The sequence below is a fragment of the Clarias gariepinus genome, chromosome 1, assembly GCF_024256425.1.
Source record: "Clarias gariepinus isolate MV-2021 ecotype Netherlands chromosome 1, CGAR_prim_01v2, whole genome shotgun sequence".
Classification (NCBI taxonomy): Eukaryota; Metazoa; Chordata; class Actinopteri; order Siluriformes; family Clariidae; genus Clarias; species Clarias gariepinus.
This window is the reverse complement of record NC_071100.1, coordinates 22,197,977-22,210,482: the sequence shown is the minus strand read 5'-3', so window position 1 is coordinate 22,210,482 and position 12,506 is coordinate 22,197,977. Positions and strand designations below refer to the sequence as shown.

General features: G+C 39.5%; 1 protein-coding gene across 4 annotated transcripts in view; it reads left to right on the top strand.

Annotated features, from left to right (window-relative positions):
* The window catches only part of svep1 (sushi, von Willebrand factor type A, EGF and pentraxin domain containing 1), a 93,927-nt gene that overhangs the window by 46,306 nt on the left and 35,115 nt on the right, over positions 1–12,506 (top strand). For 3 of the 4 annotated variants that reach the window (XM_053499730.1, XM_053499722.1, XM_053499737.1), the window contains 11 exons: positions 162–341; positions 4,590–4,784; positions 5,607–5,725; positions 7,554–7,683; positions 7,892–7,999; positions 9,941–10,072; positions 10,574–10,765; positions 10,908–11,029; positions 11,135–11,240; positions 11,955–12,146; positions 12,254–12,487. In XM_053499730.1, the coding sequence (XP_053355705.1) occupies positions 162–341; positions 4,590–4,784; positions 5,607–5,725; positions 7,554–7,683; positions 7,892–7,999; positions 9,941–10,072; positions 10,574–10,765; positions 10,908–11,029; positions 11,135–11,240; positions 11,955–12,146; positions 12,254–12,487 (1,710 nt within the window). The remainder of the gene's footprint in view (positions 1–161; positions 342–4,589; positions 4,785–5,606; positions 5,726–7,553; positions 7,684–7,891; positions 8,000–9,940; positions 10,073–10,573; positions 10,766–10,907; positions 11,030–11,134; positions 11,241–11,954; positions 12,147–12,253; positions 12,488–12,506) is intronic. The other variant, XM_053499745.1, reaches the window with a different exon arrangement.

Here is a 12,506-nt window from a genome sequence, read left to right as displayed (position 1 = left end):
TATAAATGAAGTATTCACCACTAATTAGAAATACAGCAAGACAGCCGCGGGGGAAAAAAGTGAATAGGAACTAAACTTGGACTGAGTACTAAGGAGCTTCAAACTGTTCAATGTCATTACACTAAACCATTACAAGTAAGTGATGTATGTGCTCTCCACAGCTCGTTCCTGTCCAGCTCTGTCTGCTCCACAACATGGACAGCTTAACTGCAGTGGAGGCGACCCATCCTCACAGCTCAAATGTACAGTGCACTGTCAAAAAGGCTACAGACTGGAGGGCAATGCCAAACTTACCTGTCTGCCAAACTCACAGTGGAGCAGCCCTCCACCTCGGTGTGTGGGTAAGCTAATGGGGCGTGTGTGTATGTTGGATGAGAGTGTGGGTGGGTGTGTCAGTAGTTTGACATTTACATTTATGGTATTTGGCAGACAATCTCTGCCAAATCAGAGATTTCAAAGCAGAGAAATAGCTCATAATTTGCTTAGAAAACTATACCTTACAGGAGTACAAATTTCTACAGTACAGAGTCTAAAGATATCATGATGTTTTTATTGTATTGTATTGTATTTTATTGTATTTTATTTATTGTATCATGATGTATTATGTTATTATAAGTGTGTTATTTGTGTTCATTTTATAACGTTAAGTAAAAGTATATGTTAAGAAATTAGTTCAACCACATCAATACCAGTACAGAAAAGTGCCTTTGTGTGCAAAAGTCTTAGGCAACTGGCACTTGAAAGAAGGCTTGAAGAGGTGAAAAAGCACCTGGGTGACCATCCTTCATAAAAACCTGCATAATTCAGTGAACGGCAACTGCAGCAGTGTAGTTGTTCAGCATCAGTAGACAAGCATTAGTATTTTGAATCTGATCCGACAGCTACAGAAAGCCAGTGGAGGGATGGAGAAACAGGTGGTGTAGGAGAATTTAGTAAAGGACCAGCTGCCAGAGACAAATCGTGCACAGAAGTAGATCTGCCAGAAGTGAGTTGCAGTAGTACGGTCTTGAAATAACAAGGGACTGAACAAGCACCTGAGTATCCTGTGTGGAAAGAAATAGATAAATTCTTCTGATGTTATAAAGAAGAAATTGACATGAGCAAGTAAGGTTAACAATGTGTGGGGAAGTTGATTGTCCAGAGCTAGCCCATGGTTTCGGGCAGTAAAGTAGTGATCCGATTGTTTTCCAGTGAGATCAGAATACCTTACATGGGGATGAATCACCTGAGATAAACAGTAGTTTGGTTTTACTGAGATAAAGTTTTAGTTGATGAGCTGCCATCCAGGATGAGATGTCTGCCAGACATGCTGAGATCTGAGTGGAAACTTAAGTGTTTCCCTGAGAGGGAGGAAAGGAGAGAATCAGTTATGTGTCATCTGCATAACAATGCTATGAAACACCGTGCAAGGATACGACCTCACCAAGATACAGGGTTTAGAGGGGAAACAGAAGAGGACCAAGTAATGGGGCCTTTTGGAACACCAGTAGAGAGTCTGCATGGAGCAGATGTGGATCCCCTCCATGTCACCTCATACAGTACGACTAATGTTTTAGGTAGGAAGCAAACCATTGCCATCCCATGCCACAGATTTCAAGGATTGTAAGAATATTCAATTCAATTATTTATTTGTATAGCGCTTTTAACAACTGTCATTGTCGCAAAGCAGCTTTACACAATCAAAAGAATTATCTAAGTCTGTATGGAATGTAAGTGTGCATGAATCAAAATGGTCAGTTTGTCCCTGGTGAGCAAGCCGAGGGCGACAGTGGCAAGGAAAAACTCACTGAGATGGTAATAAGAAGAAACCTTGAGAGGAACCAGACTCAACAGGGAACCCATCCTCATTTGTGTGAAATAGAAAGCAGGGATTGATCTGCATTTATATAGAACAGACAACATAATCCTTACTGTGTCAAATGCAGATGACAGTTAAGCTGATCTTAGCATTATGGAGCTTCTTAGTGATAGACAGAAGGTCTCTGTGGAATGCACTGCTTTGAATCCATATTGGTTAGGATCATTAGCACTGTGAAAGAGATTGGGACTAACAAACAGGTTTGTTTGATTTGAGGATGAGATTATGTGCTAAATCCCCCGGGTGTGAGGTTGTTATTGTGGATACAACCGATAGTGCTCATTCAGAAAGAATAATGAGAATTTAAATAAAGGAGTCTTCAGGCATGTTCAGCGAATTACCCTGTCTAGCAAGGGTTATTACAGATTTACATTTACATTTAGGCATTTGGCAGACGCTCTTATCCAGAGCGACTTACAAAAAGTGTTTTAATGTTTACATCATTGATGTTAGAATTTAGTTGCTGATTAGCTGCTGTCCATGATGAGAGACATTCTGAGACACTAGTAGCCAACTGAGCCTCTGATGATTATAAAGGGAGAAAGATTAAGGTGACAGCTGGATAACAGTAGTATATTATTTTACTAAGGGAACTAGGACTAGGCCTTGTGGCACACCAACGTCTACAGGGATGGCCAAAAATATAAGGACAACAAAATATCTCATGTATTGTAGTTCTCCCAGTGCAAATTTAAAGTAAACAAATTAGTTTAAGTCCTTCTGGTTGAGGAGGCTTGCAATTTATTATCAACTGCTTTATTTAATGGATGGAACAAATGTGTGACAGAACTTTCTCTCTCTGAAGCCAGGCTGTCGACCTTTGCAAAAAAATTAAAAATTATTAAAACATAGGGTGTTCTTTAGTGAATTGTGAACTTCTGTGGAAAATGTCTATACATGATGTTCAGCAAGCTATCAAACAAGGACTGACGTTTTTGACACTATGCCCAATGCGATCCAGATCAACAATTAAGGATACTACAACAATTACAATACAACAATTACAATACAACAACTAAGGATACAACATCTAAGGATACTAAAGATTGATTGTTGTATAGCAATTTCACAGCATAAAATAACACCTTTTATTCTTATTATTCTGATTGTCATTATTTAAAAAAAAAATCATTAACATTTTATAAAAAGATTGAACTTTAGTTTTGTCTCCACTTTACATTGAGAACATGTGGATTATTTTTACTATAATACAACTGATATACAGTTTATTCAACAATCAGAAATTTACATCATGGCTGTTGTCCTTGATGCTGACATGTTATGCAGTTTTTGCTGTAGTTTTTGTCTTTCAACTGTGTGGGAATCAAACTGAAACCCCAAACGCCAATGGATTTATTTTGGGCTAGTTGTTGTTATTGAAAGTGGAAAAACACTGTTAGCGAACGAGGCACCTATCCTAGTTGATGCTGTCTCTGTTTCTCTCTCGCACTCAGAAATCTCACCTCAACTTTGCACTTTAGCATGTGCTGTAGATTAGCCTCAACCACAAAACAAAGCCTACAGAGCTTCTATGGCCAGGGCTCGTCTCTGACACTCTGGCTTCTCTGGGCTCTGCCTCCCATGACTCACTGCGCTCCGTTTAAGCTCCAGACATCTGCTGAGCCAGCCAGCCAAACCTCACTAGCTGCTGTTCATCACTTTTCCATTTCTCAATCTCTCTCCATTTCTCTCCATCAGACAGGTTCTCCAGTAGACATTCATGTCACACTAGCGGTCAACTTTGTGGTCGCTGCTATTTGCTCTTGTAAATAGGCACACGTTTCATGTAACCAAGGGGCATGAGGAGCTCCAGAGCATTTCTCTGCTCACTTGTGCTTGTGTTTTTGTCGGTTGTATTGCAATCAGTCTTGCACTATGTCTGCTAAAACCATAGCCAAGCCTCTATAGCCGGCTCCAAAGTGAGATGTTGTTCAGGGTGAAGGCTTCTTGTTGGCTTTGTGTTTGTGTGTGGCTGTTCAACCACTGTTTCCAAGAAAGTAGAAACTCTATGTTTCTGTGGGGAAAACTTTCTCTCTTTCTTGAACTAATATTATGGAAACTATTTAAGTCTCCAACTTTTTAGGAACATTAGCATGTCCTAAATAAACATATTTTATAATGTTTAAAAAATCCTCTGCAGAAACAGTATTGTAACATTTATCTCACACTTTCATGTATAGAAGGTTTAAACACTTTATTAATTAAAATAACATTATCACATTTTCAGTAATTTGTATCCACCAGTATTTAGTTATTTACCCATCCTTCTAAAGGTTTTTCTTATTAGAATAACCAATTTTAAGGGATTGCTATGATTAGCTTTTTTTTTTTTTTTTTTTTAAATATTCTTTTTTGGTCCTTTAATTCTGCTGCCTCTGTAGCAAGTGGTGATTCAGCGGTACAACCTCTGCCACATGGGAGGCCCAGGGTCAGTTCCTGGCCACCTCTTGGAAAACACAGTTACTGGGAGTCATGTGTTAATGCAGTCATACTACTGGTGCCAAACTTGGAATAAATAAGAGTGTTGTATAAGGAAGGCCTTCCAATGTAAATACTTTCACCAACTCAAATATCTGAAAAGGAATTTCCACTGTCCTGACCTCTAAAAGAAGTGGCCAAAAAAAGAAGGACAACTTTATCAGAAATGAGTTTATTTGATGCTTGATTGGGCGCTCTGATTATACCTCACTTCAACTCTCAATTCCTCCCTCTTTATCTTGTCCCCTTTTAGAAGTGCGCTGTTCCGCCATTGTAACCCTGGAGCAGGTCCGTCTGTCACCTCCTGCCTGTGGAAAAAGGGCAATGCGGAGTGGAGCTATTTGCAGATTTTCTTGTCACCGTGGTTACCATCTCCTTGGCAATCCAGAGGTGCGCTGCCTGTCAACTGGAGACTGGAGTAACGATATACATAAAGTCACCTGTGCAGGTACCAGAACTTTGTGTGTGTATGTGTGTGTATATGAGAGAGACACATTTAGACACATTGGTAGTTGTCAGTAGTTGTCTTTGAGGCAGTAAACTGTGGAATCAAAGGTGTGCAGTTAGGATGTCTAGTTCAGCAGGTGGTCTGTTTTTACTGTTATGACACCCAGCTGAACTTTCCGTGTGATACCCAGCAGTCTTAGTGGAAATTCCTTAAACATCATGCGTGCAAAAGCTAAAGGATTCCAACATAGTGCAGAGCCTAGGCTTTGACTCTGCTTGACTGAGCCTACGCAGAATCTGAATAGAATTGATGGCTTCTGCTTTCTATCACTAAGATGCTTTCTCCATCTGCACAGTTATTCAGTTGGACAAGGGGAAGCAAAAGGTTATGCGCACCACAGTGAATGCATGCATGAGTGTGCCTTGTCTACATCCCTGTGTGTTAGCGCAAGTATTCACTGTATGTGCAGTCTCCATGTGTGATTATGGCTGACACTCAAATGGATGCCGTCATTATGAAGTGTATTGCTCTAGGTCAAAATATGTGTTTATTTGTTCAGCCTTGTTGCATATGCTTGTTTATCACAGACTTAAGGCACATTTTTTGTTCTTGTCTTAGTACAGAAAAATCCATTTTCTCTGAACTCACATCTAATTTAAGTGGAAAAGCAGCTGTTAGAACATCAGTATTCATTTATGAATAACATAATTTTGTTGAACTTCATATATTTTTCACTCAGATAGGTTTATATATTTGGTTTTAACTGTATAATGCATAATTTTAAGTCACTGTAAACTTTTTCAATGTTCATCATTCTTATAGATGCAGAGCCTCCATGGATTCAGTGTCCTGAGAACATCGTCACACAGACCAACAAGCATCAGGGCAGCTCTAATGTCACTCTGAGTGCACCGATACTAAAGGATAATTCTGGAGATGAGGTAAGTTTTATGCCTTGACTAAGAGCATAGATGACACAGTAGAACCAGCTTTTATCCCATGTTAGTATAAAACGCACTCCTACATTGAAGACCTCTACAAGATTGAAACAGCAAGCGTTACTAATCGGTTATGGATGGAAAAGTCTGAATGGATCCATTTACCAGTGCTGAAAGCTTCTTCGGGGCTTTTTTTTTTTTTTACAGTCTGAATTATCATGGAAACTCAACAAAGTTAACAATGGTATTTTTGGAGACCTACATGAGACCTGGTCCATGGCACTGACTCAGGTTCCCTCGCTAAAATAATCAGTAATCTGTACAGTCTGCTCCTGCTGCTCTTCCGTGTGCTCTCTAATTGAGCTCAAGACATGACGTAAAACTGTCCGCTTTTGGGTTCAGTAAATCCAGTCATGTCAGTTTGAACCATACTGTAATGGTTATTTATATTGCTACAAAAAAATCCTTTTTTTTTGTCCTTTACAGAGACAAACTGAAGAATCCCAAATGACTAGCCATAACAGATGATGACTGTTAAGCTTTCTGGCTTTTCTCTCTCATGCAGGGTTTTTGTTTGGGACACGCTATCACAAATCCTTAACCTCAGCATCCCACATACCCAGTTATAGTGTCATTCAGTGGCATGTTTACATTACCAACAACAAAATGTCTTAAAGTTTTCTTAAGTATGTCACTATCCATTAGCAAAAGAATATCACATTACTCAAGTGGAATGACAGAACCCAACTGGCTATAAAGCTTCAACTTAAACTGTTAACAGACCACTCAAATGTAGAGAACTTCAACAGAACTAATGATGTTCTGGGGTTGCTGCTCAAGAGTTTGAGAGTTCAAACAATGACACGTTAACCCTAGTTTCACCATCAGGATGATGGTCTGCTAAAATGTTGGCTGGAAATGGCAGCAACCTGATCTCCAACATATTTCACAATATCTTAAGAGCTGATTCCCAAAGTTGACCCCTAAAGCAAAGACACCTAAATCATTTTGAGTGGTAACAGTTACCACCCCAGATTATTTTCCAATAAAAGCATGTCTAGTAGAGTTTGACTATTTTTCTTTTAACACAGTAATTTTTCATTAATTACATTTTATTATTCTTTTAAACAACATTTATTGTTGTGAACCATTTTTGAGCTAAGTTTATCATTTTTTATTGTAGCATTTATAGTATAAAGAGTCAATTTGTTACTTTTATTCCCTTAAAGTCCCATTTTTACTGGTTCTTTAACACATTCACACAGGTCTCAGAGCTCACATAAAGTGGGTCTCTAAATGCTCCAGCTGAAATACCCCTCAGAAAACCCGTTTCCTATACCGCATTCTCTCTTTATTTTAATCCACCTTTAAACACAGCATTTCAGAGCTATGTGCAGAGCTACTGCTGAGCCAATCCCCACCAAAAACGAGCAGAGCTGAGCAACAACCCAGGGGAGGGGTTCACTAATATGAGCTCACATTAATGGGACCACATCTTCTTTAAGTCCTTCTTAATACAGAAATGGAAAAAGAACAAAAATAAGAAAACACATTTTTCTGATGTTTTATTGTTCATATTTTGGATGTCTAAAATGATTTAAATTAATTTAAAATTTTTATAAATTAAACAGAAAAATTTGTATCAATTTGACAACATGTATCCTAGACAAGTAGAAATAATAAAATCTTAGAGCTATAACATTAATATAAACCTGTAATTTGGACTACTTACAGCTTAAATGCCATAAAAAAATACTTTTGGAAACAATTAGATTTTAGAAAGTGTTCCGGGATGATATATAATAAATATGTATTCTGGTTTATTTTTCAGGTTGTTGTCCAGGTCACACCCATTCTTAGCCCCGCCCAGCCTTTCCCAATTGGCACAGAAGTCATCACGTACACAGCTACTGATCCGGCTGGGAACAAGGCCAACTGCTCCTTCACTGTAACGGTTATCGGTGTGTCCTGCTTTCCGAATCATTCATAATGTACTGTACAGTACGTTTCCAGAAGTCAATGTTCTATAACAAAAATAAATTAAGTATTGTTTCTTTTTTTTGCGGCACAAGTGCAAGGAACCTAGTGCTTGCCTTTATATGGAGCTCAGTTTTTAGAGGACTTCACTGTAATCACCTTGGAATCCTAACAATGTTTCTATTTCCTTAGATATGGAGCCTCCGTTGATTGACAGGTGCCGGTCTCCACCCACCATCCAGGCCACAGACACGGAGACGCCGGTTTACTGGGACGAGCCACAGTTTTCAGACAATTCAGGTACACACCCACGGAAAGAGAGTGAGTGAGACCAATGGAAATGAAGGAACCAAGATGGAGTTAATGAATAAGGGCAAGATATCTACACAAATTGTCCAGGAAAAAATGTAACCCACGATGGAAAAGGCCAGGATTCCGTCTGCAGTGTCGTGAGAACCAAATCTATGGAAAGCAGGTTTCCACGTGCCATGTGTTTTAATCAGACAGTTCCCCAAATCCCTTGTGAGCATGTGCTAGACCGATCACTACAGGGTTTTTACTGCATTTACAGATTCAGCTGATTCACAGGTATTTTAGAAACTCCATTCAGGAAATGTCTTTCTACGTAGAGTATTTATTGGAAGAGATTTTAAGTCACTGATAAGGCGGGCTCTATTGCTTTGTTGGATAAAAGAGTGGAAACTAGCGAAGCAGGATCACTTTACGTTTTTCACTTTATGTAAGCAGGCTTTCACAGCATTAAAGTAAAGCCTTCAAAATAAATGAAACATGGTAATAACCCTTAATTTTGCCAGCGCACAAATACACGCTCACACACACACACACACACACACACACGCACACACACACATGCAACTGGCTCACTGTGGCTACACTGAGGCACTCTGTGGACGTCACATCAACGTTAGACTGACGATAGCACACTGTGGTTTTCCAAGTCCACACCCTGATGCTTTGCTATATTTAGCAAAGAGTGGTAGTGAGTGGCTCCATCCAGCAGACGCTGCTCCCAGACGTTTGTCAGATGGTTTGGAATAGCTCTGGAGCTTCTCTGTGCACAGTGGAAAACACTGTGTGTGTGTGTGTGTGTGTGTGTGTGTGTGTGTGTGTGTGTGTGTGTGTGTGTGTGTGTGTGAATATGTGAGTCATGCACGTGCATGCATGAACGTGTGTTTGTGTTTTGTCTGCATCGCACTGAAATTACTGAAATAACCTTGTAGCTGCCCAATATTAGGGATTTTATTACCGCCCACAGGTCTAGCAGTAATTCTGCTCCAGCACTGGAGCTTGTTGATCTCTAGGCAGCACACTGAATGCATTCACAGGTCATTGTGATCCTGTTTAAGGCTTTAGACACAACCAGTGTTTAAACCAATTTACAGGTGTGTGCTTTTCGTTTTGTCTGGGATGAATATCACTAGGAGTTATTTTACACTTTCAGCTCATTGCAGAATTGTGTCTGTAATCAAAGGATACTAAAATACCATTTGATTCTTTATGAGAAATTTTCTTCTTTTTTTAAAAAAAAATAATACAGTAGTATAGTATAGATAAACAAGTGTAGAAGTATTTGGTGGCAGACTAATACATTTTGGACTCACTCAGGTACTCATCGTCTATACCGCTTTATCCTGTATTCAGGGCCTTGGGGAGACTGGAGCCAATCCCAGGAGAGCATGAGGCTAGGTACACCCTGGACAGGGTGCCAATCCAACACAAGGCACACACACTCACACACTCACACTCTTATTCATACACTACGGGCAATTTGGGAACGCCAGTTGACTCACATTGAATTTGGAGCAGCTCTGTAACCCTTACTCTTACTTACTTACCAAACACTTGGCACACCAAAGCTGGCACTAATGATTAACTTATGGTTCTACTTCTTAAAAACTATGTTACAGTCAATATTTGTATATTTTTTTTTTTACTATGTCACTCTAAATGTCTCTATTTTTTAAGTTTAACAAAGACAAATATTGTGAAATGTAGAATTATTGATGCAATGAAATGGTCCAAGAGTAAAAAACAGACAATCTTGTCATTATGGAGCATTGTGTGTAGAATGATGAGGGAAAATAAGGATTTGAATCAATTTTAAAATAAGTGTGAAACATAACAAAAGGTGAAAACTTGAAAGGGCTGTATTTATTCAGAGCCATATACATAATGTTAGTGTTTCAATACAACTCATATGTAGTGTGTACACTCTCCCAGGTGCTCCCCTGACCATCTCCAGTAGCCACTCATCTGGTGATACATTTCCTGATGGAGAGACTGCTGTGTATTACACTGCCACAGACCCCTCCGGCAACAACCGCACATGTGAGCTCATCATCACAGTGCAAGGTCAGTGAAACTCACATTTCAATAATTATTAAATCACACTACGGATATAAGGAAGAACTACAGTCTGTGCATGTACACCTGTAATGTCAATCAGCAAGTTATTCTTAAGAAGTGGGCAGTAAATATGCATCCGCTCATCCACACTGCACCATGCTAACACTTTCAATTTCAATATCAATGCCATATGCAGTACACTTAAACTTTCAACTTAAAGTGATATTCAAGCATTTCAACATTTTTGGTGATACATAATATTTATGAATATATTTCAGCTTTTCTTGTAGGTGTTAAAGGACGTTATAAACAAAAATCTGTTTGGCTATAATTTAGCCGCAGGGACATCCAATGACTTTTCCAGACCCACACGTTTAGTTTTTCGGTGTTCCAGTTATCAACAGCTTTTTTTCTTGATAGTGTAACCCTCAGCACACTAATAGCAATTTCTGTAAAACTACTCAACTCTGTATAGGATCCTAATGTGCCTGACGTATCTATCCACAGGATCCACATGTGAGCAGCCGTATGAGCCAGTCAATGCAAATTTCTCCTGCTCCAAGAACGACAATGGAGTGAATTGCACCCTGGTCTGCAATGAGGGTTACAGTCTTACCCAAAATGCCGTGCACAGTTATTTCTGCCCCAATAATGGCCGATGGGAACCATCACGAACTCCAGACAGACCAGACTGCTCCCGTGAGCATCCTCCCTCTGATAACTCAAACCAAATTTCTGTTTCTTGCAAATCTCACTAGGAATTAATTTGATCTGTGAAACTTCATTGTTTATTCCTCATACCAGTATACTAGTGTATAATGAAGTTTTCTGTTTTTTTTAGAAAACCGAATAGCCAATAAAGGCTTCAAGCCCTTCGAAATGTTGTTCAAAGCATCACGCTGTGACGATCTAGACTTGCTGAAGTCTTTCACCGGAGACTTTACGAACATTCTAGGAGATATAGTGAGATTTCACACAATTACACATACACATTAATAGTATAAACAACAAAAGCATGCTTTGCTGTTGATCCTTATTATCTGTTGCTTTTTTCTACAAATCCTACAGGTTCCTAAAATCTGTGGCGGAGACGAGGTCAACTGTAAACTGGAAGTGATGACGCAGGGACAGTGTCTGGAGTATAACTATGATTATCCGAATGGATTTGCCATTGGTAAGAATCTACTGCCTGCACAGACTCATGTGTGTAACCATAAATACTGTTGACACATTCAGTATTTTAAAATATTCAGTTTAAAGAAGAATTTTAATTAAATTAAAATAAAGGTTTGTGTTGTCAGAACCCTAATGTAAATTGTGCTTTGATACTGGACAACAAGTCTAATACCTTTAAATTGGGACCAGGGACACCAGGAGTCCATGAGCTTAAGTCTATGATTTTTTTTTTTTTTACTTTATATACTGTAAGTGGTGGAAGTCATAAAAAATAGAGATCAATCAAATGAAATGTCTGTAAAATAAGTTAAGGATACTTGCACATTGTTTTGCAAAATGCGGTTAGTGGTAAATCAGAGAGAGCCTGGAGCAAATGTAATTCCTAGTTAATGCCAAAAGGCAGCACAGGTGCTTAGTGGTTTGCTCTTGCTGTAGGTACTTGCAGAGTAGGCTAATTGCCTGAAGAATGTGAATGAATGTGTGTTTGTATGTTTGTGTGTGTGTGTGTGTGTCCTTGTGGCCTATGACTGATTGGCACCCCATCAAGGGTGTACCCTGCCTAGTGCCCCAAGTCACTTGAAATATCTTCCTGGCCTCCCATGGCCCTAAACAGAATAAGTGGCAGTAAACTGAAAGAGTGGTTAAATATAATGAGAACTTGATACCTTAATTGATCTTCTTAATCTCTCTCTGTCTGTCTGTCTTTCGTTAGGTCCAGGAGGATGGAACAGTAATGGTCAGGACTATGCCTATTTTGATAGTGGATTTTCTCCAGATCATCAGCGCACCCCCCTGCAGCAGGATGGAGTGTTCCAAGGCAGTTCCCACTTCAGGGGTAAACGTCATCGTGAGATCACAGGGCCCACACGTGACCAAAAGATCCAGATATACTTTAACATCACAGGTAAAATATAGTGATCTTCTCATACAGATCTATAAGAAAGAAAACACTTCCTTATCCCTACAAAATCTCATGCAAAGACTTCTCTCAACTTGTCTCCTTTCTCCCAGCAAGCATCCCACTGCCTCTGTTGAGGAATGACTCAGTGGAAGTAACCAATCAAAAGCGACTCTTGCGGACATTGGAGCTATTGACCAATCGGCTGAAGAAGACACTGAGCAAACAGCCCCTGAGCTCATTTCGTGTCTCATCTGAGATGATTGTTGCCGACCCTAAATCTCTGGACAGTAAGAAGGCCACTCTGTACTGCCCCCCAGGATCTGTGCTGAAGGGACGCATGTGCGGTGAGTTACTGAGCTGCCT